The 25,603-nt window shown below is 41.0% G+C and overlaps 1 protein-coding gene across 5 annotated transcripts in view; it reads left to right on the forward strand.

The window, feature by feature from the left end:
* PARVB (parvin beta) overlaps positions 1-25,603 on the forward strand; it is a 59,401-nt gene that overhangs the window by 8,894 nt on the left and 24,904 nt on the right. The window contains exons 1-4 of one of the 5 annotated variants that reach the window (XM_042889595.1): positions 4,762-4,845; positions 12,067-12,156; positions 14,416-14,486; positions 23,262-23,364. In XM_042889595.1, the coding sequence (XP_042745529.1) occupies position 4,845; positions 12,067-12,156; positions 14,416-14,486; positions 23,262-23,364 (265 nt within the window). In that variant the 5' untranslated portion in view covers positions 4,762-4,844. Of the gene's footprint in view, positions 1-4,761; positions 4,846-6,509; positions 6,635-10,068; positions 10,182-11,249; positions 11,302-12,066; positions 12,157-14,415; positions 14,487-23,261; positions 23,365-25,603 lie in introns of those variants that run through there. The other 4 variants (XM_042889596.1, XM_042889594.1, XM_042889597.1 and 1 more) reach the window with 4 other exon arrangements.

The following is a 25,603-nucleotide window of genomic DNA, read 5'->3' on the forward strand; positions in this document are numbered from 1 at the left end:
CCAACTCCACCTCTGCACCCTCAGCTGCGGGCAAGGGAGCTAAACCAGCCTGACTGATGTGGGTGACAGTGACCCCTGTTTGCCTTTGGGAGTGGGCTGAGTGTGGAGGGGAAACAGGAACTCTGTATTGTGCAATCTGTAGATCAGTGACCAGCAGATCTCTCTGGGGTGAAGTGCATTCAGCCTGCTCAGATGTAGGCTTCCTAATTTGGGCTCTTGTTGGCGAAGTAGAAAGCCGTGAGAAGACAAAATTTTTAACTTTTCTTATTATATATGTAAAACGTATTTTTATTTTTAACTTCTCTGTGTCATACATGTATATATAATTAAAGTGGAGAAATATTTGGCTAATATGTCTGGTTTTAGTATTATGTAGTTTGAATCTGTCTAAGTCTTGCTCTGAAAGCCAGATGTGGAGAGAACATACACACCTGGCAGCGTGTGCTGGCCTGGAGCTGTGGGCGCTTAAATCACTGTCACTTCCTCATGGGAGAACATACATCTGCACAGCAAAGCTTCTATTTATAAGTGCTGGACATGTAATTTGTTACTGTACGCCATCTGTGGGCTTCTCTCCAGAACCTTTAGGCTCAGAAGGGAGGCCTTACCATGTTGTTCTGGTTTTGGCTTCCTCAGGGGCAGTTGAAAGGATCTTTGGGAATTCAGGTTTACCTCTCACTGATTTTTTTTTTCCTCCAACCTGGCTTCCTGACAATCCCTGAAACCTGTCTGGTGATCAGATACAGTTTGTGTTTTATTTATAAAATAGGCAAGCTGCTCTGACTCCTGGAATTCCAGTTGCTTCTTTAGTTCTTTCTTTCAGTAGTTGAACCGTAATGAAATAGAATGGAAAAAAGAAATAGTGTTTTATCCATTGTAGCTGCCATATGGCCTTATTACTGATCTTTTTATTAGCTGAGGTGGTTGCATACATGGTCTCTTTGGAGTAGGAAACTGTGAGAGCTGGATGAAGAGGAGAGTGATTCTGATGTCTTCATGGAGCACAGAGTCTTTTTCACTGGCTTTAAATAGAAAAATGTGTAATCCTCAGAAAGTGTCTTTCCACTAGGTCTGTTTGGCAGATGTATGTATATATGTTATTAAACAGATACAGACTTTTGTCACTTTTAAAATAGAATGGTGGTGTTTGGTCTGAGGCTTGCCTAGTCCAGGACACAGATTTAGGGACAGTGAAGCTTTGCAAATTAATAGTGTTTCCTTCAGAACTTGTAGAATAAAAGAAAGTACCAGGGTGTACAGGCTTGTATTTCCTAATTAATATTCTTCCTCAGCATCAGGGTTGTAAAATCGTCCCTCATGGCTATTGTTAGCCTTCTTCTCCATGCATTGCTCCCAATACTTTTGTAGTGAATTGGTTCCACTGGAAAACTAGGCAGGATGCAGGAGTGCATAGCGATGTCTTGAATCTCTAATGAATTCTGTCTGTCAGAGATCTCGACTGTATAATGGAGCCTTATGTTTGGGAAAATAGATTTTAATAAGATGCGAGATGTCATGCTCAGATTGGTCCTGCTGTGCCAGATGACTGTATCTGCCAGCAAACCAGGCTGCCTCAATTGCATGTCAAGCAGTGTCTGATGCATGAACTGTTAAGGCTTTTTTTTTGTATGTGAAAGTGGAGACACAGTCTCAGGTAATCTCATTAACATGGCAGTAGTCCATGTTCGAGCTGGACCTCTGCAAGTCCTTGCAGCAACATTTTTCTGAATCTGTGGAGCTGAGTCCTTTGAGGGTCCCTTGACTGGGGCAGAGAGATGGTACACGAAAGATGAGAGGCACTGGCCTTTGGTACCCACTATCTACTCAGTGGTTGAAGTAGAAAGGTTTAAACTTGTTTCCATGAAGTGTCTGGGATAAGTGGGTGCTTGAGAGATTTTCCTTTTACTACTCGCACAGATTCAGGCTTACAGTTTTCCCTCTTGGCCATTTACAATGTGTCAAGATTAGGCCACAGTCTTGAAAATATCTGCTTTTACTGCAGTACTGCAGGTGTAGTTGTATCAACTCAGTGAGAGGCTGTAGCTTAAATAATCATTTTGGATCCTATCATTATCATCATTATCATTTAGTTTAGCGTTATCTAGTTTAAAAAATGTGGTCACTGTGGCTGTTCTCTGCTGACATTAGTATATGAGCTGTAAGAAGGCTAAGGAATTGTGTTTGACTGAGCCATTATTTTGGCATTTGTTTGTTTTATATCCTGTCTTTTCAACTGTGTATTCCCGGTTGTTTAATTCCTGTCATTTACATGTTAACCAGACAAGTCATAGGCACCAGTATCTGCTGATGTAGTTCAGGATCTGTTCTTCAACCAAAAAGAAGTGTGTATTTCTTTTCTGTAAGTATTGTGTATATCTTTTCAGTAATTGCAATTTTTAGTGACTTTCCCTTCCATTCATGGTGTTATGCCAGAATCCTGGTAGAAGGCATCCTCACTGGGCTCCTTTATTTGATAAACAAAAGTGATGTTGATCCAGTAGTTGGTAAGAGGACTGTCAAAGAATGAAAACACCTGAGCATGTGAATTCCACTTACACGCTGAATGCACAGGCAGTGGTGAGCACTGCTGTTCCAGAGAGGCCGAACAATTTGCTGTGTTGCAGCACAGCTACCCAGGTGATTCTACAGAACAAGATTTGGAATGTGAAAGATTTCATATTTATTGGAAGAGCAGAGTAACTGATCCATGTGCAAGAAAATGGGATTAAAGGTCCTGCTGTGACCCTACACAGAGTCTCTACCTGAGGGGCGGTTCTGCTGGGCAGGCCTTCAAGTCATCTGCCATGCAACAAAGATGGGCAGCTGTCTCCTGGATTGTATTAGCAGGAGGACAGCCAGTGGGTTGAGAAGAGTGATTGTATCCCCGTGCTCAACATTTCCTAGATCCCAGTTGGAGTACTGTGTTCAGTTTTGGGCTCCTCAGTACAGACTGTACTTTGGAGCACGTTCAACAGTAGGCCACCAGGATGACTTGGGGCTGGAACATTCCTGCTGTGAGGACAGGCTGAGTGAGCTGGGCTTGCTGAGTCTGGGGAAGAGGTGAGTTCAGGGAGATCTTCTATAAGCAGCCTTCTAGAGTCTGTGAGGAGATTACTGAGAAGATGGAGCCAGATTCTTCATGGTTGTGCATAGTGGAGGAAAGAGAAAACAGGAATAAATTGAACCCGGTGAGATTCAGACCGGAAAAAGGGAAAAAACTTCTTAATGATGAGGACTATGAGGCCATGGGACAGGATGCACAGAGGCTTTGTGCAGTCTCCATTCCCAGAGGTTTTAAGATGTGGGATAAAGCTCTGGACACGCAGGTTTGATCTCAGAGCTGACTGTACTTTGAGGAGAAGGCTCGCATAGAGACCTCCTGAGGTCCTTTCCACCCTGAGCTTTTCTTCTGATCTTCTGTGGCTTCCTAGGAAGTTAGATTCTTCAAGGGCTGCAGTAAGTGCATTTCATGAAAGGCACAACAATGACAAGTCTATGGCATACTGATTTCTGAGCATGTGGGTGTACACGGGAGCTTTGTTTTCCCATCAGGGGCCTTTGACTTTTTTTGCATAAGGTACTAGTAAGAGTACAATTTTTTTCCTCTCTTTCTCTGTCTGCCTTTCCACTGAGAAGGAAGACATGGATTTTACCGCTTTGCTGCGCTGACTGCTTCTTTATGTGAGGGAGTGTCAGAGAGGCTGTGTAGTTGTAAAACTCTTGGGAATGACCAGAGCTGAGTTCAAAGGTCTTCAGAATGTCTAGCCTCACTGGAAAACCACATTTTCTAGCTTTGAAGATGTGATATTATCTGTGTAAGGCCTTTAAAAGAGACCACAGAAAGCTGCATGGCACACTGTATGAAACATTGGCATGCTAACCAAATAAGCAGATAATGTAACTGCACTTGTTTTTGACACTTGGTGAAACGTGACGTTATCTTGTATTGGCTTTTGTTTCATGATCACATTTTCTTATTCCTTGAGGACTGTGTTTGGGAGACTGAACTCGAATGGCAATGTGAGGCCTGGCTTCTTTTTTTCGGTGTGGTGTTCAGCAGCATGGTTAGGAAATGATAATGTCTCATACTTAAACCAGGCAGAGTTAAGTGTCTGAGTAGTCTTGTTGGAGCTATTACTTTCTCTGTACTTTTCCCTTGTGGACTGACTTTTATCTGACCGTGGGCTCTGAAATGTGGACTTTCTGTTACTGTGGGGTTTGTAGCTCTTATCACTGAAGTGGTTGCCTTGGCAGTCTTCCTGTAAGCAACAAGTAAAATAATTTTCCACATATCACTGGTCTGGAAACCCTGAGGAAACTTCTTTGTATTTTTTCAGTTTGCCTGTTTAGTGAGATCTTTCAGTGCTTTTTCAGTACATATGTTTACTGCCTTGGATGCAGGCAGGTAGGAGCAAAAAGTACTCAGAAAATGTTGTGTTGGCTGTTCAGAATAAAGTTTGAAGTCTGAGGCACTGCATATCCCCTCATTAGTCCTGTATGTTCTGTTGAACTGAAATCTAATAATCACCAGAAAATCCTAAATATACGTGTTGCAAACACAAGTTTTTTCAGAGTTTTCCTTGTCTTTCTGAGTGACATTTGGGCAAGTCCATCAATTAGTCATATGCAGTTTTTGTGGTTTCCAGGATCATTTATCTCAGCTTACTCTTCCTGTAGAATCAAGCTGCACTAGCAAAAAAAAGATGCTTTTTTTGAATTGCAAGTCATAGCTCTAGCTCCTTTCCGTTTGTGTAGAGCTTGTTTGTTGACTTCTGTGCCATCAGCTGGAGAAGACAGTGCTTTTGTGTTACGTTGTGTGTTCATCTGCCATCACTGCCTTCAAAAGTGAGTCTGTTCCTCTGTACTTCTCTTGACATATTCAGAAAAAGAAATAACATGAAATGTTTTTCTGTTTACACAGTAGACTGCTTTTGGTGGTTGTCAATCTCTTTCTCCCTTTGGAAAGGGGGTTAAGGATGTGGGGAAGGTGGTAAAAGCAGGTAAAACTACTCTTGCTGCTAGTTGGCTAAGTGGGTTTAATTCGGGTATCTACAGATGAAGTCTCAAATCATGAGGGAAAGGCAGAAAGAAGGCAGTGGAAGGATGGAAGTAAATTCAGTTGTATAACGAATTAATTACCTTGAGCAACTGTAATGACTTTTGATACTGAGCTTGATGAATTTTGAGCTGTTGGATTTGTATATGGGATCAGAGAAAAAGCTTGGAGGATGTGTTTAAACTTCAGTGCTGTTTTCTTTGATTTTGTCATGTTGGAGAAAACAAGAATTGAATGAATGGACTGGGCATCTCTATGCCTGAATGATGGTTTCAGCTCTGCTACTGACTCTGGTGACTGGCTTTGGTAGGACTCATCAGACTTGCGTATCTTAATGAGTTGATTCTGTTTTTTGGAGTTGGTTTTGGTTAAAGAAGTCTTTGTGATGCTTGGTGCTCCTTGAAATCAGTCTGCTTAGATAGGGATCTCAGACCAAGCCCCTATACTGTGAATGTGTGGTCCCCTTATCTTTGGTTTTAGAACTTGGGACATTTGCAGTACTGTGGGATTGCTACTGTAACGTCAGTGCTAGGAGACTGAAGCAGAGCTGACTAGTTTGGCCTGTCTGCAGAGTATGCTACCCAGTGCTACTTTCCTTACTTGAAAACCTGACCTGTAGCTTTATAAATATTTTAAAACATCATTCTTTTCTTCAGTCTTATTTCTGCCACGTTTTTCTATTCAGCCATTGTGTATCTGCACGGTAAACTTTATTTTTTCCCTGTCTCATCTGGTTAGTTTTCAGCCACACTGTGCCCATGCTGTGTCGTAGCATGGGTTCTGTGCATGAAGAGGAAGGGGTGTGTGGCAGCAAGGGATGGAAGCGAAGTCTGGAGTGCCCCTCTGCTGGCAGCCTGGATGCCTGCCCAGTGCAGACAGCTACGTAAGCATGGCTCAGCACAATAATTAAGGAAACAGGAAGTAGGGACTCGCCACAGAAATGATGAGTCCCAAGGTGGAGTTTTTGTTTCAGCTCCAAAGCTCTCTATATGCTGTGTTTAAGCATGCATCTTGCTTTTCTGCCTTACAGAATCTATTTCTTTGGGTTTCTGATTAAGTGTTTACTTAAGTTGGTGTTAGACTTATTGCATGAGTGAAGCAGAAATGCACTAAAACAGACAAGATAAGTTCAGGCCTTGTCCTGTGCAGCTGCAAGACTGGAGGAGGGTTGATAGGTATGCTGGAAAGACCCAAAGCTGTACAGAGTGGCTCTGAATTGATATTGTGGGCTCACCTTGGCTTTTATCATTATCAATCTGTGCCCATGCAGCTGTGGGTCAGCTCCAGCTTTGTCAGGTTTTACCAGAGCCAAATTAATACCTGCATAAGGGTCATTTTTTGTTACTCAGCAGTACAGCGGCACTCGTCAATTGGCTGCTGTGTTGCCTACAGCTGATAGGCTAAGGGGAGGTTTCACAGTGCAGTTTGTGGCTGGATGAGGGCTGGAGGTTCCTTCTGGCATGGCAGCACCTGTGTTAGCATCCGTGGGGCTGTGCAGAACATTGAGTTGAAGCAGAGAACTGGTTCAGCAGGCAGCAGCTGGCTTTATGTGGAATTCAACTTTCCTGCGGCATTAAAGTGAGCCCTGCCATTATGGCTAAAAATCTTTCTGCTTTGTAATAACAGATCCTCATTTTGTTTGGTTTGGTTTGGTGTAGCGTTGCCAGTGCTGGCAGTGTTGTAAGCTGCTTGTGGTTGCTGTGGTCTGCTTGGAGCCCTTTTCTCCCAGGTTATGTCTTGCCACCCTTAAGGTTGCCTTCCTCATTCTGGGGTACTGTTACATATGAATAGCTTGCTTAGGACAGCCATAGCAATGTTGGTATTGTCTCAACACAGGTGTCACCCCCCAAAAATGCAATATTTTTTTCATCACCATAACAAAAAATAGCTCACTAGGTAAGAATTTTCAAGGGAGAAAAACTGAAAACAGTGTTTCACTGTTACAAAACTGGCACAAAACAAAGCTCCAGTTTTTTGTAAAGGTTTCTGACTGGTTGACATTATTGCCTGCGCTAACACCACAACCGATACTGTTTTAACACTGACAAAAACAGGGGGGTGATCTTTGTTCAGGCAGTCACAGAACAGGCTGCGCTCACCCTTTTAAGTTTAACTTGTCCGTATCTGCAACTGTGGCTTGCTTGTTGAGACCGAAGCAAAAGGATTATTACAGCACTTTTCCAAAAACTGTCTTTAGCTTTAAGTTTCTACAAGTGGCAAAGTCTGGCTGTTGTGGGTGCCTTTTTTGCTTGCTGGGGCATACAAATAATTTCCCTTATTACTCTTCTGTTTTGAATGCAGTCTCTCAGTGCAGTGCCTTTATATGGATTTGAAGCAGTCTTTCCCTTTGATCTGCCCGGGGATTATTAATTCACTGTTGTAATTAACGGAGGCTTTGTCTTTCTCCTGCAGTCTTTATCAAAAGATCTCAGAGCCTTTTGTAAATGTTAAGCGATTTGAAATGCGGCAGAGGCTGGTGAAATGTGTGTGTGGTTCATCCCTAGAACAGAGACAAAGAGTCTCACTGTATTTCCTTGCACTGTGCTTGGGGACTGTTTGACATGTGCCAGTACAACAGTCTTCTTTAGAAACACCAGGTTTTGCCAAACTCTCTTTTTTCTTTTTTTTTTTTTTTAATGTTGGCTGTTCCTTGGGAGGAATTATCTGGTGTGTACGTCCCTCTGAAGGAGGGAAGGAGTGTTGTGCCACTGGTCTGCATGGGGTACCAATGGAGTTTTATATCGACTTTCCAGTTTTCAGAACTCTCAGGATTTGAGTTGCAGGCAAGAGAGTAGCTGGTTGAAAAAGTACCACTGGTCCTGGTTGTATCTCTTTGAAGAGCAGTGAGACTCTGGGGGCATGAGAAGAGCTTTCTGTGCAGCGCTGATTGTACAGTCTGTGCACGTTTCCCTTTTGCATGCTGCTTGTACCAAAGAGGATGACAGTTACTTGAACAAGTCGTGAATAGTAGAGCCAAGAGTAATAAAGCAGCACAATAGCTTCCAAAGTTAGGGTTTAATCATGAGATGAAAGTATAAAATGTAAAAGCTGTGGTCCAGCAGTGCTAAGGAGACAGCTCAGCACTGGTTGAGTTAGAAGGAAAGTACTGTACCCAGAGCCCTGTGATGGTTCTGTGGCAGCTGCTGCTTTCTGTGGGGGAGACTGAGCCCTGTAGTCAGAAATAACCAGGGCTAAAATTAAGTAGCATTTGCTTTTGTAAGAGGCTGAAGGTTGTGGATGGCTTTTGAATAGCAAAGCAGAGACCAGTAAAGACTTAAGAGATGAACTCCACTGTATCCTTTATTTATATATACATATATACATACATATATATATATATATATATATATATATATATAAGACTAGAATTATTAAGTTGAAGGGAAAAAGGATGAAATTGTTGCCATGTTTGCTCCTTCTCAAAAAGGAGAAAGGAGAAACTTCTTTCAGTGCTCCTGCTGACTTTAAAGGTCATTTCCCTACTGTGAGAGATGCTTGACAGCTGTGGTGGTGCTTCCACCATCCTGCAGCTGATTGCTGCTGTTCTTTGCAGTTTACGTTTAATCCCTTGCATCAACACAGCCTGCCTGGCTTACAGATATAGTGCTGTTTTGCATGTGTGTCTGGTTGTTATATTAATTTTTTGGAATGGCCAGCGCAGCTCCTGCCGTGACAAAATTGTGTTGACTGCTGGTACTGCCAGGGACTGTTAAAACGTCGGAGAGCTGCCAGGAAGCCCTTGCTGCTTTCCAGGGGACTGGTGAAGAAGTGACCTTTTTCTTTTGAATTTGAATTTCTGGGTGAGGGAGATACTTGGGGCTTTGGCTGACTACCTTGGCAACTTGCCCATCTATCATTGCATTTGGACTCTGCTAGAGCTGGCTGCCAAGGGCCCAAAGGAGTTGGGATGCCTAGCCTGCTAGTTGAGCATCAGCTCAGAGGGGGGGATCCCAAGCCAGACATCTGGGAGGAATCCCAGCTAGTTCTGCCAGAGCTCTTTCCAAAGCACTGTCTTTCTGGACCTGTATTTACACCTGGGTTGCTCTGTGCAGGTTCACAACTCAGTCATTAGACTGTCAGCCAGTGTCACCTTAAGGCTGTAAGCATTTAGCAGAGCCTGTGCTGGGAGTCAAGGTGGGGGCACGCTGTCTGTGAGCAGGGGACCATTTCCTGGGTGCTAGGGCAGTTTGCAGGAGATCTACTGGCATGGCTGAGTGATGTCTGCTATGGCATGCTGTGCTGGTGCAGCAAACAGACCAGTTCAGAGCAGAAACTGTGTCTGCTGGAGCCAGTCTGGGCTAAGCAGTCATAGTCTGTGTTTGTGCTCCATCTCCTGCCTCTGCTGTTGTCCCCTACTGCAGCTTTCCTGGCTGCCCTGTAAAATGGAATTATTGGGCTTTGGAGAAAGATGTTTGATGCAGATCTCATTGAGAGTGCAGATGAAGAATTACTCCAGTGCAACAGGAAAAAAACATTTCTTGCAGGAAAGGGCAGAGGAAAAGAAGAGGGTCTGTGAATGGGCAGGTGGATAGCAGGCAATAAGCAGCAGCCGTACCTCAAGTGGGACTTAGTGTGGCTGATGTGCAAGTCCAACTCTGATTGCACTGAAATGTGCTCTTGCATGGGCAGCTCGTTTCTTTACTGTAAGTATAAACCTCACACTGAAAATACTGTTTCTGGTAAGTTGCAGAGGCTAGCATTTGCCAATCTGGCTACAGGAAACTCTTAGCAGAGAAAACACCAAAAATGCTGTCTGTGAAGGACTGTTAGTGTCCTTGCCCTAGCCAGCCAGCAGCCAGCCATGCCAGGTGCTCGGCCATCTCCAGAAGTGACAGGGACAAGGAGGATTCCTTGCTGGGAGCTAGTCTCAGGGTGTCCGTTCCCTTCTTCTGGCGCCTGCCTCCACCAGACAGCTGAGAGCTATCTGAGTGCCTGCTCTGATATCATTGAGCCCAAATTAACAAGGCGTTGGCAGCCTTGAGGCGTCAGCCTCTCGTCCAGTTGCTGCTGCCCCTTCAGCACTCAGCCCACCCGTGCCATTTGTCTGCGGATGCGTGTGACAGACCTCTGGGTGCTGGAAGGGGCAACATGGCAGGACTTCTGTGTAAGCGTCGCAAAAAAGGAGGTATGTGAGGTTACATTTCCAGCAGGAATCTTTTCCTCAGCTAAGAAGGTGGCATACAAGCTCCCTGTAACACAGGCTCTCTGGGCAGCGGGTTTTGGGAGGCTCGCTACTGATGCAGCAGGGGAGGATGCTCTGGTCCTGTTGTGGCAGAGCCTCACTGGGTTTGAAGGCAAGTACGAGGGCTTTATGTGGCTCTCCATGTCATGAGGGGGTGTTGAGGGTGGGGGCTTAATACACACATCTATATTGATGTTTTTTTTTGTTGTTATTGTTTAGTAAATTGTTTAAGAACAAGATCTGTGTTAAGAAGGGTTCTTCTTGATATTTAAAAAAAATGAGCAAGTATGACATAATGGAACTTTTGAGGATAAAAACAGTTCAGCTGCATTTAAAAATTTTATGTCTTGAGGTGTATGCAGTAATTTGTTTCTATAGCACATCGCATGCATTCCTGGCCCCGAGAAGCTTAGGAAATCTCTTCTGCATTTGTAGAACACTAGTTAAACCAGTACTCTGTCCTTACTGAACACTTGATGTTCACAGATAGAAGCAATGCTGTAAGAATCATAAGAAAGGTACATCTAGAAAGAAATGTGATTTTAAGTGGCATGTGGGCATTTGTAGTTAAAAGAAGGCTTAAAAAATATTCACCTCTGGTAGCTAGTTTCCACATAATTTTTCTTATGCCTTCTTGTGGATGGATTCCTGTTGGCAGGTTCTGTAGGAGCTGCTTGAGGGAGAAAGCTGTAGTTGGGAGCATGCAAACAGTGCAGGGTAGAGCATGCTTTGAAAGCTCCTTGGCTTGGTGACTGAGGCCGCTTAGCTCTCTGACCTTTGGAGAGCTTTCCCAAACTAAGAATGAATGCATGAAAGTGGCAATTAAGTGTTTATTTAACAGTGACGTTTAATCAGGTGATTAAATCTCAGCCTGCAGATGCTGTGTTTGGTTTGCAGTTGTGAACTTTATTCTGCTCCCCTTGCAAAGGCTGTGCAGTGTAGAGAGCAGGCCACACACAAATGCTTTTAGCTGTTGCTTACACAGAACTGTCACTTAATGAATGAGTTATTGCTGTCTGTTTGTATCTTCTGTTTCAGACGCATGCATTTTTAAAGGTTCACTGTAAGTAGTTGTTTTCTGTGTTTAAGAGGAGATAAACCTCAGAGACCGTATAAATACTATAGTTCTGCTAGGACTTTCCTTACTATAAAGTCCTACAATACTAAGCAATTGGTTGTTTAGTTCCTCCCATGTAACATTATGTAAGGAGGTATTGTAATGTCCTTCTTAATGATGCAGAGTACCATACTGACTTTCCAAACTGAGAGCTGTATGTTTGGGAGTGTGAAAGATTCCAAATTTGTCTTCACCAGACCATGCTACATCTATTTTTCAGCCACTGTCAATGCAGGAATTAAATATGTTTTCATTATTTGGTAGGATTCTCTGAGGCTTTTAATGAGGCCAGTAGCAAATAGTGACTCGTGTTCTGCTGTTGGAAAAAGTGGTGATGAGTGGTGGTAGTGCTATCAAAAGCGAATTAGGTTTTACAGTTAATTGTCTGCTCTAGATCAGGCAATTCTGCAGCTCATACCCCTTCCTTCTGGAGAAAGAAGCACTCTGACATTACTTTTACCACAGTGTTGATTTTCTTGCAAAATATTTTTAGCTGGTAGACTGGTTACTCAACTCAATTTAATAAGAAGCTGTGGATGGATGTTCCTTGGATTTTATTTTCCACTGCAGCTGCAGTCCTTCATTCTGTAAAGTTTGGGTTCATTCTGAAATGGATCTACAAGATACCTGCTCTTATTATGTCTCTTCTGCCTTTGCATATCTGCAAACTTTGTATTTATTTCAGTCTTTCTATTTTTCCCTTCTCCTCAGTGAGTGACCTGCAAGAAGAAGGTAAAAATGCTATCAATGCGCCAATGAACCCAAGCGCTGTGGACATCCATCCAGAGGATACTCTCTTAGGTACAGTATGCTACAGACCTTGACTATGCAATTACTGATTACTTGGTCAATGAATTTGCAGAGGAATTCCATTCTTCTCTGGTCATCCAGAAAACAAACAGCAAGTTGCAATTTTGCAAAGAATTAGAAGGAAAATAGTGCTGGGATTGTCTGCTTAAGAGTTGCTTCAGTTTCATTAACTCACTGTCCAAGGATATCTCACTCTATTTTTCCTAACAGGCATCTTCCTTTGGTAAAGAAGTATCTACACATATAGGTGGGGAACTGAAGGATCAACTCACAGAAAGTCCATAGCAAAGAATGTGTTGTGGTTCCTATGGGACCATTAAACTGCCTTGACTCAAGTGTATGTGCTTCACTGTCCTTAAGTGGTAGATGCTATTACTTTAGTTACTTTTGCCTCTTTTAAGTGGTGGTGCGGCAAAATGGGATCTGATAACCAACAGATCAGCATTTACTATGCTGAAATAAATAATTAAATATGATTAGGATGAAATATGTAAAGCAAGCAATGCTTTGTAGAAAGAAGATAAGTTCCCCTCCCCACCAAGTCTCTTAAAGAGTAGCAGCATAATTTTATAGATTTGATAGATTATATTTGATTCTCAAACAGAACTTTATGGTGAATTGTGTGTACTATTATGGGTCAAATCTTGTCCAGGATTTCAGTTAGAAGCTTTCTGGGTGTGTAGTGGGTGCCACTTCCTTACAGCAAGACTTCTTGACTCATCCCAATGAATAATGGGGAAGTAAAGGAATGGGGGAAAAAAAGCAACAGAAAAAAATCAGGTTTCTCTGTAGGTTTTTTTGAAATTTGTGGTGTGTCTGGATAGAAGGACCTTATTATTATTATTATTACTATTTTTAATAAAGAATAGGGACACTGCAAAATACTGAATGCAAATGTCTGGGAAAAGCCTAAGGTAACACACACAGATGGTATAGTTTATCTGAAGTGTGAGTATTATATTTGTCATCTGAGAGTAATGAAGTCTAGCACTGTGATTAGAGTTGCTGTAAGGCTACCTGTTGGTTAGGGAAGGGACCGAAATGCTGCTGTAAGAGCAAGGCACTGTAAATGGGTCATTGTTGGATTTTAAAGAGTTATTCAATCCAAAGTAGCACTGACCTGACCTTTGGTCATACCAAACACCTATTCTCCTTTGTTGTCATGCAGGAAGGAACTGGAAAATCAAACAGAAAGTAGAATTCTATATAACTTCTCAAGATAAACTTAAGGGTTCTATAGATAAATTAGTAGGCAGTGTTTGCTGTCTGCTTGAACAGATCTAACTTAAATCACAGCTGTCAGTTTACTTCCAAATGAGGGGTGCAGGGAGAGGTCTACTTCTTGAAAGCATGCAGCAAAATTTAAAATATGAGACTTGCTCCAGGTGTTTATTAAATACTAATATCCATATCTACAGGAGCATTTATACGTGCATGTGATGTATCTGTCCACACATGCTTTTGTAAAGATAATTCTGCCACAAGTTGGTTAGTTGTTAGCTTTACTGAGCGCAAGCTGATTTTGCTTCCAGTTATTCAATATTGAGTCATCCGACCTAAATGTTAATCTTTACATTCTTGCCTCTTGTGGTTGTTTTGCTGGCCATTGGAAAGTATTTCTCAAATCTTTCCATCTCACAGTAATGGAAGAAATAGACTGTTCACATGAAAAATGTATTTTATGTTCCTCCTCCAAACGTAAGTTGAACTGATGTAAATTTGGGTCATTTTCATTTCCTAGAAGTTAAGCAGTTCTTACAACCAGGGCCATGTGCATGTGACCCATGCTATGTGCCAGGTTTCAGGGAAGCAGAATGTAGAAGCACAAACTGTCAGCCGAGGTCTCAGCAGCTGTAGTGTCATAAGCTTGCTTTGCTTTTCAGGATAGTGTAATTTAGGTAGGGTTTTTAAAAAAAGAAATTACATACAAATTGAGGAGAGAAATGAAAGTAACCGGCTGTCCTTTTTGGCATGTTAATATTACCATGCCCTACAGAATATGGAGGATGGTCATTTTTCTGATGTGTTCTGAGCTGGAGAAGGTCAGTGGAAACAGTCTTATTTTAGGAAGTTACTATCTTTCTGTGTCTAAAAATGCTTAACACTTTGATCACTGGATATTTCCCTGCCAGCTTGATGACTAGACACAGTCATTTCTATATCAGCTGACAGGCCACTTCATGAGCAGTAATTGTTGCAGTATTTCAAGCGTACATTTCTTCTAACTAGTTTCCCATTTTATTTGGACAGAGGAGAATGAGGAACGCACTATGATTGATCCTAACTCTAAAGAAGATCCTAAGTTCAAAGAACTGATCAAGGTAGGATATTAGTTCTTTGTCTTTCTTAAAATCTTGAACTGCTGAGCCAAAATCATTTACAAGCTGATTACCAAGCATACAATTAAGAAGGAACAATTTGTTACTGAAGTGTGTCTGTGAAAACTAAAGACAGACGAGGCTAAAAGCAGCAATGAGAGAAACAAAAAAAGGCTGAAGGTTACAGTGCCCATGGTAGTTATGGAGTACAGTTCTACTGCCCATTCTTATATTCTTGTGATTATTAAAGCGAGGCTCAGAGCTTAACTTGGATCTATCTGCAGGTCAGTGCACGTAAATCTAGGTTTCTTATCTCTGTGAAAATAAGGAAAGAGCCTTGGAAAGCATTAGAGAGATTTCAGAGAAGACAAAAGTCAGACCAAAATGAGCAAGTGTGTGGTAGGCACACTGCTATTTTTCTTGCCCTGTATTCTGTTGTATTAAAAGAAGGAAAAGAGAGAGTGCTCCCACAAATTGTTAGTTAAAGCCATTAGAATTTTTCAGCTTCCATGTTGAGTAACTTGCTGGTCTCCAGGGTAAGGATAAAGACCAACAGGTGAGTGAGCTAATGGACAACTTAGGCTAACTATGTACACTTTGAAGCCATTGTATATGTGAAGAAGATGGCATTAAGCTAAGCAGTGATTTGCTCTTCCATGAGAACTTGCTAACCAACAACCTAGTAATTCAGTTGCTTACCATCTTAACCATCCACCACTGCATACCAGTTCTTAACCATCAGAGTTTGTTCTGATTATCTTTTATGTAATTCCTACTGTTTTGACTTGACATTTGTGAAAAGAGCCATCTCTCTCCTAGATCTTCAGTTTTGCTTTCAGTGGCTTCTTGGAGCAGAGGGTTACATCCATTCTGCGGTACTGCTGCCCTGAATGTGGAAAGTAGCTTTGATTCTTTTGTTTTGCACGGTTCTGCCTCTTATTTTTTCCTTTTCTTGATTATCCCTGTATTTATATTTTATGTAGCAGAGAGGTAGGAAGTAGCCAGTAATTTAACTATAGGCTAGGGCAGGGGCCACAGTGTCCTGAGTGTGTGTTGTCGCTGGATACACCTACCCAAGATGCTAGCATGATGATAATGTGTTCCCAGCTGTGCTGTTGTGATGTATGGCTTCTTCCCTCACAGAATCACAGAATGGCCAGGGTTGGAAGGGACCTCAAGGATCATGAATCTCCAACCCCCCCTGCCCCATGCAGGGTCACCAACCTCCCCATTTAATATTAGACCAGGCTCCCTAGGGCCCCATCCGGTCTGGCCTTGAACACCTCCAGGGATGGAGCGTCTACAACCTCTCTGGGCAGCCTGTTCCAGCACCTCACCAATCTCTCTGTAAAGAATTTCCGCCTGACATCCAACCTAAATCTCCCCTCCCTCAACTTAAAACCATTTCCCCTCGTCCTGCAGTTATCAACCATTTCAAAGAGTTGATTCCCCTTCCTTCTGTAGGCTCCCTTTAGGTATTGAAAGGCTGCAACAAGGTCACCCTGCAGCCTTCTTTTCTCTAGGCTGAACAATCCCAGCTCCCTCAGCCTGTCTTCATACCAGGTATTTGATCACAAGTGCTGGCAATTCTAAACAAACATGATATATTTATAAGAAGTGTTTTTGCTTGTGATTCCTGCTGCAATTTCTCTTTGTTAATTTAACATCATTAAAAAATACATATCTTTTTGTTGTTGGAAACAACCATGCAGCTGTAGCTAGGTGGGTCTGAAAACTTCAGATAGTGTGTCCATCTCAACATAGAGGACTGGTTGCAACACATTCATTTCAGGAAACCATGTTCACTCTATCTACAAGCAAATGCATCACAAAATGTCTCAGCAAACTGTTCATCTGATAAATCTTTAAAACAAGTGCAATGATCTATTATTAACATTACAAGGATATGTTTAGGATTACAAAACCACATCAAGAGGAGTTTAGCAAGGAGTTGCCCTCAAATTTTCTTTGTTATTCTAATTTACCTGGGATGTGTTCTGTTTTTTAAATTAGGTGAATTTGCACATTCTTTTTTTTTTTTTTTTTTTTTTGTTAATTCTCAAATCCATTAATTCTTCCATAAGGTGTAGTGGCCTTGCACCACTCTTTCAAAATACACTGTGGTTTTGTTGCTAATAGAGCAGAAATACTGTAATGAATAATTCAGATGAACAAGAGTTGTTGCAGTAATGGAACCAAATGTACTCTGTGATTCAGGAGACTTGATAGTGAAATCAACATTGCTTTTAAATTGAAAATTTTGCTATTGAATTTAATATGAGGTGATGAGTTTTCCCTGGATGTTGTAGTCTATCAAGGTTATACTTTGCTTTTTTGAAAGGCTGAAAACCTTCAGGAGGAATGAAAATCAGACCTAGAGCCTGAGCATTTCAAACGTACTGCAGAATCACACTCTGGTTCAGTACATCAGTTTGCACTTGCATATAGTGAGAGTAACTTACTACCAGTTAAACTGGAGCAGCTGATGCAAGGAGCAGCATGTAACCTGAGATGGTTTCCTTGGGATCATCCCCCAAGGAAGGAGATGTGTCCTGTGGAGTGCATACTTGAAAAATGATCTAAGTAATTGATAAGCATTTGCATACCTCTCAGTTTTTACAGAAGCTTAGCAGAGAAACATTTAATACAGTGTCGGTGTGAATCTATTTAAGCAAGGTTTAAATTTAGGTTTAAATCATAGGCAATCAATAGGCAAACCCTATTTTGTGCCACAGAAGAACACACACGCACATACAAAACAATTTATTCTTTATTTTGTGTTCTTTGGTTAAGTTTTCCAGGAGCTCCAGTGCTAGACAAGAATTAGCCCCGTTAAGTGCTACACAGCAGCAGCCAGTAGGAGAGGCTTTGGGTCCCACAGAGCTTGAAATCAGAGATCTCCATGGAATAACAAGGAATCAACGGGTTGAATGGATTGGGGTTTTTATAGTGCGAAGTGGTTCTCTGCCTTTTCCTCTCTAACAGGAATGTGTCAATAGCAGAAACAGGGCCTGATGCCTTTTAAAATTTGGCAGTATGACTAAGCTTCGTTGGTGCCAGCCCAAATCCCTTTCAGCGCCATCGTATGACATGCCAATGGTTTGCCATCACTGATTTTGAGTGTTTCTGTTCCCCTGTCAGCCACATGCCGTTAGGGTAGGTGGAACTTAGTGCAAAGAGGAAGCAGAGATATCTTTTGCTGATGCTGCTGTGATATCTCTTTGTCTCCACAAAATATTGTTTTAATTTCTGCTAGGCGTGGTGCCATAGGAATTATATGCGTAGTGGATTAATCAGTACAAGCTTTCGTGAGCATTTGGAAGTGATTTTGACGGAGCTGTTGGGAGAAAAGCTGTGTACTATTGTGGTAATGCAGAAACCAAAAGAAAAGAAAAAAAACCCAGCCAATTTCTCATTTGTACTAAAGCAGATATGCAGTGAATAACCTCACAGAAGGCTGCTTAATTGGGGTTGCAAAAATACATACTTTAAATCTTCTTGCACATATGAAAATTGTCAGTAACTGAAATGATGCCTTAAAGTGTTATTTGTTATCATATCACTGTTATCATATCATCACGAGAATATCACTGTATTCTCGTTGACAGTTTGTCAGTATGAAGTGATATGTTCTGATGTGTTCAAATAAATTCTCTCTGTGGCCAGCAGCCTTTTCTTCATCACTTCATGTGCCCTGTGTGTAAATACAATTTGGGGTGTGGCTGAACAGGTCCAAAGCTGAAAATTCAGGTCAGGGAAAGAGAGGAGTTGTGTTTTTATTTATATGTATAAATAATTTACACAAAAAGTACTTTATTTCTAGTGTCTGAAGTGCGTGAGCTTTTCCTCGTCGCTTATTTGCCAAGTGACAAATGACCAAGGTTTCAAGTAAAGCTAAATGAAACCTTGCTTCCTAAAAACTCACTAGTCTCTCTCTCCTTTCAGGCCTGGCAGTGCTTTGCGTGTAGTCAGTAGTTTCCAAGGCCGAATATGAATTTCTGATGCTCATTTCCATTTTCAGCCCTAAAGACAGTTAAGCTTTTATATTTTTGGTCTGTGCTTCCTCATTCTCCCAGAAGTCAAGGGCGAAAAGGGTCATTAAAATCAGGGTTTTCTTTTCTTGCTGTTTTGGTGAGCGGGTTTCCTGTTTTCCCATTGGGGCAGACTCATTCATGTAGTTTGCTTTGTTTTTCATGTTATTCTTTGCTGTTGGAGCAGTGGCCATGGGGTCCTTATGCCCTTGAACTCTGCACATTAACTCTGAATGTGCCTCACTGCTGTGGGAGTAGCCAGCCTGTAGAACAAAAACACTTCACAAAGCTAGTGAAGTTTGAAGTGAAAGCCCATCTTGCACGAATTAAAAAGCAGATAGCCGGGCAGAAGACTCATTTTTACTTCTAGATTTCTACCACTTTTGAATTTCAACTGTCTCCCTCACAACAAAGTTCAGTTTTCAGTGTTTAGTAATGCACCGTGGCTGATTTAATCAGTTATATGCATTTGGCCAAAAATGATGTAATAAGTGGATGTGTCAAAATGTAGAGTACCACTGGAAATTTTAGAACTATAAGCACCCGTGCCTGAGTATTTGTCAGAGTTCTGAGATGCTTTCCACAAGTGTGGATCTGCATGGAAAGCAGGCATGGTTTTCAGGATGTGCGAATATTACACTGAAGTTTTAAAATCAGTGCTAATCTTGAATACATAGAAAAGCAGATTTTTTTAAGGATGTGTTCTGACTAAGAGGCATAAGCATCCCTGTGTATCTGTATCCTGCTTTGCGAGTCTCCAGGTACTGACCAGGGTGAGCCTCAGGTACGCAGAAGATTGCCAGCAACGTGTGGGATCTGGTGATGGCTTCACCAGTCATTACATGTAAGGGGAGGCATATTGTTGGGGTTGACACTGGGACAACAAGCTTGCAGTGAAGTTTTTCCTTGGTTTTGCAGTATACCTCTTTACATTTCTTATTTAATGCAGCAAACATAGCCCTAACTTAGTTGAGCATATTCTCACTCGCTGGAAAAACTCTGGCTGCTCCTTAGGTCTGCTTCCCACCAAGTACTCCATGCCTGTGTCAAGCTGTTTACATTTTTAGACATTCAGATTGCTGAAAACTTTCAGCTTCTGTCTTTGCATGAAGGAGAAACTACAAAGATCTGGAGCATTGACTTTGTGAGAGGAGAATCAGACAGTATTTTTCTGCGTTAATCATTTCAGTAAGCAAAACAGTGCTTCATGTCCCTTGCAAAACTTAAAATAGAAATAAAAATAAGTGCAGAAAGATTTTCCAGGCTCCTAATTAAGACGTGATCAGGAAATTAAGAGGTAAAACAGCAGATTTTGGGAAGGTTGTGGGTTGTGGTTTTTTTTTTTTTAATTGCAACATTTGTCAGTCTTCCAGTGCTGTAAAAATACTTGGATTATTTATTTATTTATAAATACAAATTGCAAATTCAATTTCCTACCAGAGCTGGATCTGTAGTCTGACTATTAAAAAAGCCAGAACGTTCTCTGGGATACTTTTCTTTCAGATATTACTCTATTAAAACAGTAAAATAACTCTGGCTAGATCTCATGCAATTTGTATCTTTGGAATGTAATTTCTGTCAAATATTTTTCAGCGTTAAGTTTCTCAGAGACATTTAAGTAGTACATAATGTAAGTATTTGTGTGGTTTTTTTTTTTTTTTTTAAATAGCCTGTACCCATATCAAAGTATTTTCATAGCTTCTTTGTAATTCTTCTTTACCTACAGTCTTGAAAATGGGATATTCACTCCTACATTAGGAAGCGCTTCCAGATTTCTATTTTAAACTCCTTGACGTTTTCAGTGTTCTGACTGCAATACTATTCAGCAGAGGAAAAAATGGTCCGTTCATTACAGGTTTCAGATAGCTTAGCATCCCTAGTCTTTACGAAAAACAGAAGTCTGGCATCTTCATATTAGGATTTTAAACAGATTGTGATTGTCATCTGATAGTTTCAGCTGAACCTCAGGTGATTTTTTTGAATGCCTGCTCTTTGAATCCCAAATCTATAAATGCGATTTCTTCAGTTAGTTTTCTGTTGATGTCTGCATGTGTAAAACTTGTATCATTTCAGAACTGGGCAATCACTTTATTGAAAGGCTTCTGAAATCTCTCTTGGTGATGTCTCATTATTTAGGAGTTGCTTTTCGGTACCATTGGTGAATAGTTTGAGGCCTTATTGTCTTTCAGCTGTGGCAGTTTTTTTTTTTTTTTATTAACTTGCCTGTCTCTGCAGCCCTTTGCCATAAATGCCCTTCTGTCCCCTATAAAAAAAAAAAAAATTGAGAGAGACAAAAATAGTTAAAAAGAGTTTTCTCTCCAAATGTGGAGATAATTTCCCACCTGCAGAGCAGAGCTCTATTGCTTTATTTGGGCTGCATCTTCTTGCAGCTGGCTTTTGCTGGCAATCTCCAATGAGCTAATTGTGTTAGAGGTTTTCAAAGGAAAAGCAAAGTCTAGGTGCCCTGTTCCTGATGGTAGATGACATGCCATAAAGCTTTAAATCTAGAAGAGAAATGAGCAGCTGAGAGTTTACCTGATTTAGAGACAGCTGAAGAGCTGCTAGAAGATGAAATGCAGGAAGAGTAATCAATGTTCTCCTCTATCTCCATGTGATGTCTCTATCAGGCTGTGACACCAGAGCAAGATTAAATATCCTTGTGACCTACAGTCAGATATTCATGCCTCCATGAAAAGAGATGTTTTTTCAGTGCAGTCCTTTATTTTATTTCATAATTTCTTGAATATTAAAATGGAACAAAGTTCTTAGCTATTGTAACTGCCAAGAGGCAGAATTATGGGATCTAATCAAAAAGTGAATTTGAAGAATCCAGTTTTATATAGGTTGCTCCAGAAGTAATGCCACTTATATATTTCCATGAACACCACAACAGATACAAAGAGCACAATAACACTGTTTGATAGAGCAGATTTTCAGCTACGTAATGCTATTTTTTCAGCATAATCACCACCACTAGCTATGAATTTTCACCAGCAATGAACAAGAGCCAGCATGCTGCACTCACAACAATCTGCACGGCTATCCAGAACATGGCTTCTCTTTCACATTGCCACTACTGATATGCAGTATGCACCACCTCGCTATGCTCACATGCACTATTTGTTCTCTGTAAGCATTCAGCAAGCATCAGTGAATGTCACTGGGTGCAGTTTTTTTCATGTGCAAGAATTCAGTGACACACCTTTGCTTCATTTGCACTTCCATGTCAGATGCTACTTACTCAGACTGCCACTCTTCTGCCATCTGTCATACAAGCAAAATGTAAAAGAACATTGGTGGGAAAGTGTGTAATCATTGAATGCATAGATGTTACAATTAAGAAATATACAGGAAAGTTAGGCTAAACAGGCTATCACACTAAAGAAGAATGGATGAAAAGCTTACCCTAAATCTGAGCTCACTGAGAAGACTCCAAGAAAAGCAATCTACTTCCCTAGGCATAGTCAGCTCTTAAATGGGGTCTAGGAGAGGTGGAGCCAGGTTCTGCCCCTTCTAGTAGCACAGGTGAATTGCCTTTACCTGTGCTCCCAGGAATGAGTCGTTGCTTGCCTCAGGTGGTCAATCAGAGGTTCAGGCTGTGATACTTCTCATACTTCTCATACAGAGAAGGACTTCTCATACTTCTCATACAGAAGGCTTAAACTCTGCTGCCGTATCACCAACATCTGCCTCTGACATTGTGGACCAACTTAATAAGATAAGAGGCATTACCTTTTCAGCAGCCCTTCTATATGAAGCAAATAAAAAACTAGAGCTTTTTAATTGAGGCTCATTATTTTAGATGGCTCTGCTTGTATTTTGCATATCTGCAAAATATTCTTCTGCCCTTATAGTCAAGGATTTAGCAATACAACTTGACATCTCTTCCCGCAGAACTGCATTATTTCACAAAAGGCATTTAATTTTCCAAATAATAAATTGGAGGAAAACATTACTGCCAACTTCAGTCAATGCTTTTTTTCCCATAACTGTTTGGAAGTTATTATCTTTGGCACCTTGAAAACTTAAGTCAGTTCCTTTTTTTTTATTTTTAAATGTTTTTTTTTATTATTATTATTTTTTTTATATTCTTGTTTTGCAGACAGTTATGGTTGTCAGTGTATGGGGACTGTTACTTACATATGTTGCAGTATGATTATCAGGCCCAGATGACCAAAATTATAATTACAGACTTCTGTGTTTTGTAATACCTGAAGTTAAAATGCCTAGTTGCTTAATGGCAACAATTTCCCTAATGAGTGTGTTTAGTTCCTCTTAGTGGGAATATTCACTTTCACCCCTCTGAAGCTTTTTTCTCTTCCCTACCACTCGTGTCTACTCAAAGATGACAGTGGGAGTGCTGGGAGCCTTGCAGGTTCAGGGGTCTGTTGTCATCTCCTGGCAGGCCTGCTGATCACCTAAAACAGGTAAGGCATGAGGCTTGAGACATGGAGAGCAGGTTTGCTAGATATTGGCAAAGGTGGTTGCTATAGAGCTACTGGTTACTTCTGCTTTAGAATTAGTGTAATAAGAAGATATAATGCAAAGAAATACAGGGCATTAGAATTGCCATGTTGCTAGACCTGAAATAAAAGCAATAACAGCAAAAACATTTATTTATTTGTCTCTGTAACTAAGGAATACACGAACATAGTTATTCTTGTTCTGTTTTCTGTTCCTAGTTACTGCCTGAAGGAACATACTTTGGTGCTTTTTAGACATTTGCTTCCTCTTTCTGTACTCCCAGGTTCTAATTGACTGGATTAACGATGTGCTGGTGGAGGAGAGAATCATTGTGAAACAGCTTGAAGAGGATCTTTATGATGGGCAGGTACTGCAGAAGCTACTAGGTGAGTTCACACAAGAGAAGGCGGCTCCAGAAAGTGAAAGGAAGCCCCAAATTAAACCCTTTGAAAAATGTGGACTGTAATGAAGCTATGCAGTAACTCACTGTCTCACCGAGGGTACAGTTTGTTTCACTGATAGCTACAGTGTCAGCTTCTCCTCTGTTTTTCTAGGGCACTCTTCCTTTGAAAGGGGAGGATCATTCTTAGGTAGCTCATTTGGGAACTAGTAGTAGTCCAGAGAACTGAAATGTGGCAGAAAAAAAGGTGAAGAGGAGGTCAAGCAGAAGCCATGTAGTCCAAACTTTTGTCTTCATAGTTTTCTCCTGAAAGTTTTTTGGGCTGAGAGGCTTTTTTGAGTTCATAAAGAATTACTTCTAGGAAAAGAAAAAAAAAAAAAGAAAAAGAGAATCCTTGACAGCAGGCACATACTCACAGTGTGCTTTTAAGTGCAAATGGTACATGAGGATATATATTTAATTAAGCAGTTCTGATTTTGCAACCCTTTTGCATCTTTACAGTGTGTGCTTTTGCAAGAATCAAAACCAAGAAAAGCTGAATGATTATGTAGTTGTTTACCAGGGTGTTTTCAGCAAAGAGACTTGAAGCTTCAGGTACTCACTGTAGATCCCCCCTGTTTCTTGGAGACAAATAAGTAAGTTGAGAGCTGTCTGCCTATGACGTGTTTTCAATAGTTGAAATAGTTTTCAATAGGGTTGAGATATGGGATATAAGTGTCAGAGTAGGGGAAAAGGGATTAAGTGATGCTAATTCTATCGGTGGTAACTGAAGCTACTTATTGAATTTTGTGCACATATTCCTCAAATAAAATGCATGCAATGTTTTGGCAAACATAAGCTTGTAGAACTTGTAAACAACAACTTGTGTGCAATATTTGTGTGAATACAAAACTGTTCCCAATTTGGGATAGTATCTGGTAGCTTATGTCACTGTCAGAGGACTTTCAGCTGACGGTTGCTCTGGTGCTGTACTCCTAAATAAAGGCATTCAGAAAAAGGAGCTGAAGTCTTTCACTGTTACTTAAATCTCTCTGTGAATTACTTTACCAGTCTTAACACCAGGGTGTGCATCTTCTTACTGCATCTTCTCTGGAAGCTCTTTGAAATAATTGGGGTAAGCTGGCACTGCTCCAAGTTCTTTCTGGGGTTTAGGTAAAAATAGTGGAAATGGATTAGCAAATTTGTCTCACTGCTGAAGGTAGTAGACAGCGTGTGACATCAGTCTGATGTCAGAGGATAATAAGAGGGCAAAATGGTACTTTGGATATATACATGCTGGTATTCTGGCTGATGGTAGTTTATTTTATTGAAGCCATTTGTATTGGGAACTTTAAGAAATCAGTGCTCTCTGTGGAGGCCATGGTTTCTGCCCTCAGGCCTGCATACATTTAGAAAGTGCTTTGTTGTCCATACATGCATGACCAGTTGGACTTTTACAGAAGGAGAGGTGGGCATGTACATCTTGCAGGCTTGATACTTTTATTTAGACTGACTTTTCTTTATGCTCTCTCTGTTTGGCCTCTGACTGGAGAGCAAATGCTTTTTCCCTGGCCTGAAGCCATCAGTGTGGTGTTGTCTCAACATGAATTTTTCAGTGGTCTCTTGATTTATTCAGCAAGTCTTATTCCTGAAACTTTTCATTTTCATGCCCACTCAGTGATGTGAGATGCAGCAAAGCTTGTCATGCCTGGCGGTGGTGCTCCTGATGCTTGAAGCCTCATGATTAAGACAATCCCCAGTTTTACAACAAAGTCATCTTTTCTTTTGCCTACAGGAAAGGCTAACAACAAGTAGGGTTATTAAACTTCAAGTAGCAGATACCATTCCTTGTCTGTGAGAGGTATTTAAAGAATATCTGTCTTGATGGACAAACAGAAAGATCTGCCTTGATGGGCAGATGAAAGACAACAGCTTGTCAGTGGGGTTACTTTGAAGCTGTTTGAAGTGGGAGATGAGCAAATGATTATCAGACCACTTTAGGGCTCCTTGCTTGGTTGATTTTATCAACAAAGTACGAGTAATGCCAATGAGAGAGGCTGGGGTGGTGTGGTGCTTTTGGTGTCAGGGTAAAGGGAAATTAGTTTCTGCTTGCTGATTGGAAGTTCATGTGGGCTGAGAATGGATTGGAGCTATAACTTGTGACAAAAAAAGAATGAATCTTGTAGAATAGATTATTTTTTTTTAATAAAAGATCTAAGATAATTTAAAATAATGTTTACATGTTT

The sequence above is a fragment of the Lagopus leucura genome, unplaced genomic scaffold (assembly GCF_019238085.1).
Source record: "Lagopus leucura isolate 7727_CA_CO unplaced genomic scaffold, USGS_WTPT01 Super-Scaffold_100159, whole genome shotgun sequence".
In the NCBI taxonomy this organism is placed as follows: Eukaryota; Metazoa; Chordata; class Aves; order Galliformes; family Phasianidae; genus Lagopus; species Lagopus leucura.